This window comes from Phyllostomus hastatus, unplaced genomic scaffold (assembly GCF_019186645.2).
Source record: "Phyllostomus hastatus isolate PE091 unplaced genomic scaffold, TTU_PhHast_1.1 phas_contig_34, whole genome shotgun sequence".
NCBI lineage: Eukaryota > Metazoa > Chordata > Mammalia > Chiroptera > Phyllostomidae > Phyllostomus > Phyllostomus hastatus.
Genome location: NW_025333857.1, coordinates 24683588 through 24686929, shown reverse-complemented (window position 1 = coordinate 24686929; position 3342 = coordinate 24683588). Strand labels below are relative to the sequence as shown.

The 3342-nt window shown below is 38.7% G+C and overlaps 1 protein-coding gene across 1 annotated transcript; it reads right to left on the bottom strand.

Annotated features, from left to right (window-relative positions):
• Window positions 1-282: 282 nt before the first annotated feature.
• On the bottom strand, window positions 283-2764 carry LOC123819899 (prorelaxin-like). Its single transcript, XM_045840499.1, has 2 exons — window positions 2533-2764; window positions 283-735 (listed from the first exon to the last, which is right to left on the bottom strand). Exons 1-2 carry the CDS (start codon window positions 2762-2764, stop codon window positions 395-397), a joined length of 573 nt encoding a protein of 190 aa, XP_045696455.1. The 3' UTR covers window positions 283-394.
• Window positions 2765-3342: the final 578 nt, after the last annotated feature.

Here is a 3342-nt window from a genome sequence, read left to right as displayed (position 1 = left end):
ATCATAACTTATCAAATACAGATTTCAAAAGTAGACATCCCTTCTTATTAATGCAAGACATAGAGTTTTACTGTCTAGTTGAATAACATTTTAAGTTGAGTTGTTTGTGTGTTTAAACTGATAAAGATTTTTATTGCTATTTTAAGTTATCAGTGTTAAAAAGCAATTAATATAATTATACTATTAGTAAAAAAGACAAAAATACTTTTTAGCATTAAAGTGTTTATTAGCAGAAACTACAATAATGCTAGGAATACCTTCTCACAAAATTAAAAAGCCAAACACTAATTATGATTTTTCATATTCTAATGATCAGTGGGGTGACGAAGGCATCTGTGAATGTGCCATTGAGAATACATGTGCACATAGGATGAAATATACAATTAGCTTCATCTCAGCAGAAATGGGCCACCTCTCTCTTGGTACAGCCTACAGAACAACACTTGGTAGATAGTAGGTAAGGGGCTTGCCTCTTTTTAAGTAAATGTTTAATTAAGTGTACATTTTTTAATTCTGAAAGATTTTTTTTTCCTGCTCCAGTAGTATGGAATCTGTTTTCCTTGAGTTCTTCAAAGTTAAGATTTGTATCCTCTGATGCATCCTGTTGTAGTATTTCCTTCAATACTGGATGCCTCTCATCCAATGTTCTCTTCTGTTTCTGTGGCAAAGTAGGAATCAATTCTGTTACTGTGTTTAAGTTTTCTTCATTTCTGGTGGTGGAAAGTGTCATGATTTCTAAGTTAAAAAGAGAAGGGGAAGGGGAAATATTCATGTCAATGAACATCAGGAAAACTATAAAATTTTGCATAGACATAAAAGAAAGCATTGTCTCAGTAAAATTAAGTATCAGAACAATCAGCAAGTATCCTTATATCTAAACAATTTATTATAGTTGGGCAGCTTAAAGTTCTACAACGTTGCTAATGCTGTAGTGCTTCATTCCACTTGGACCATCTGTTTCCTCACTTTATGCCCCTTCAGTGCTTTCATCAAAGCCCTTTGACTCTACCTGACATATCTGAAGTCACATCTTGTTCATCAAAAACAGTCAGTTTGACCACGTTAATTCTTCTTTCCTGAGTAATTTTCTTCCATTGTTAAGTAAGGTCTGAGTTATGATAACAACCCTTGAGGAGTATATTAATTATTTTAAACTGTCAAATGTTCCATGGTGGAAAACAACTGCTTCAAGATAAAGTTAAAATGGCAGAATTTTCAACTGCTCTAACATCTTAGATAGGCGATGCCAGTCTTTGACTTCCTGATATATCTACTATTTAATAATTTCTTTTTCACAGAGTATTTACTCCAAATTGTAGCTGGGCCCCTTATAATTTTAATGCCCTTAGTATTTTTGGCAGCTGAAATTAAATAATTTAATTCTTAATCAGGCCTTTGTTGATATGTTAACCACTTTTCTTGCTCAATTCCTTTTGTTTTCATGAATATATTCATAAGTTGCTGATGTACTATCTTTTTGTCAAGCATGAGATAGCTTCAGGGTCACTAGGAGAATTTATGAGTTTGTTTGCTGAAGGAAAACATGTCTTCAAGGTAGCTGTGACCAGCTGCTGATGCCCAGGAGTCTGATATGAAAAAGCACCATCTGTGATTAAAGAACTTCTCTCAACAAACTTCTCTCTCAGTTCCCTGGAATTCTTCCTCCTCTACTCCCTAGCCACATAAAAGCTTCCTACTTTTGCTTTTAGAGAGAGATGGATTTGAGAGATCTTGCTCTCCCATCCTCTCATGTCAGCCAAATCGAAGAAACTTTTCTGTCTCCAAAAACCAGTGTCTCAATCTCTTGGCCAACTAGCACATTAATACACAAACCTGAATTTTGGGAGGTGATTCTGCAACTAAATTAGTAGTTTAGCAGTGTTTGTCTGAAAAGCAAACTTCCTTTGACCAAGAGTCCCTTTCATTTTCTTCTGAAGGGGACCAGGCCCTTTTCTTTCTCTCTAATCCATTCTCTCAAAAATTGAACTTCAAGACACAGTTCAAAACTGTAGGAAGCTAGGATCTCCCCTTTGGTGAAGTTTACCAAAAAATATTAAAACAAAAGAGGAGATTTTCGGTGGCATGGGCCATGGCCTAGCTTTTTATTTTTGCAAAGGAAGAGTCGTTAAATCCAAAACCCTCCATGTTTACCACTCCAGGACCTTATGGGAGGTCTCCTGAGTTCTGCCACAGACACACTTGATAATCAGCTCATACCTCACTTACCCTTGTCCTCTGAAGATGCCCTGGCCAGTTGCTCCAGCCAATAGCTCTACCAGACCTTGACTCTTGGGTCTGGTCCCAGTTCTCCCCGCCCCTTATGGGTCTTTGGGCAGCATTATCTCTTCTGTGGCTTCTTCCATCTCCCGAAGGAGTCACCCTGGTGGCCAGGAGGTGAAGGGAACCAAATGCCTCAGATGAGACTGTTCCCACGGCTTTCCCTTACTCCTGGTGAGATCCCCAGTGAGACCCTTACTAGGAAAATCAAATTATATGGGAATACCCAAACTTTTAGGCACCAGCAGCTCTCACCTGCAGATGGTTCAGATCTTGGTTTACGCTGCTTCCTCGTTTCCTCTGCCCACACGTGAGTGCCGCAGACACTGATGAAGAAACGGACGAATTCGCGGTTGCACGTAATAAAAATTTCCCCTTTCTGGCCTTGGATCTCTCTTGGAAGTTGGCTCAGTAGAAGCCAAGTTCCTAGCAAGTGGAACAAGAACAGACGCAGCAACCTGGTCCCACTCTCTCCTGCTCTAGGCATTTCAGTCTTTGTTTAGAGATTGCAGCTGCTGCTGTCTACCAGCCTCTGCCTGTGTGCCAATCCTGGACTTCAGGCTGCTTCCCCTTGGTTGCACTAAGCTTTTATATACCCCTGGGCTACCACTTAGACCTTGAGTCAATGGTCCAAGCTCCACCCCTTTCCCCACCCACCTCCTTTCAATCCACCCCCAGCACCCCCTCCCCCAGCTCTAATTTATTCTTCCAACCTTTTCTCCATTTGCCCATCTTTCTGTCCTTGGCTCTCTTACAGCTGTATTTTTTCTTTTTCTTATTCTCAAGCCATTTTGTATACTTACGTGAAGTTAGTCAATATTTGAAGTCTTCCCTTTATTATAAAGCTAGGCTGGCCATTACACTAAATTTTCTCAACAAAAATAAAATAGAAATCATTCATATTCTCACAACCTACAGTTTTCCAGCATGAACATGTGATGCTAAATCTAAATAAGATTATAGTTAGATTAATTAGTATAGTATGTGGTTTATCAATCCATAAAAATATAATGAATGTAATGATAAATTGTTGACAAGAGAGGGAAAACTGATTTTTATCTAAAT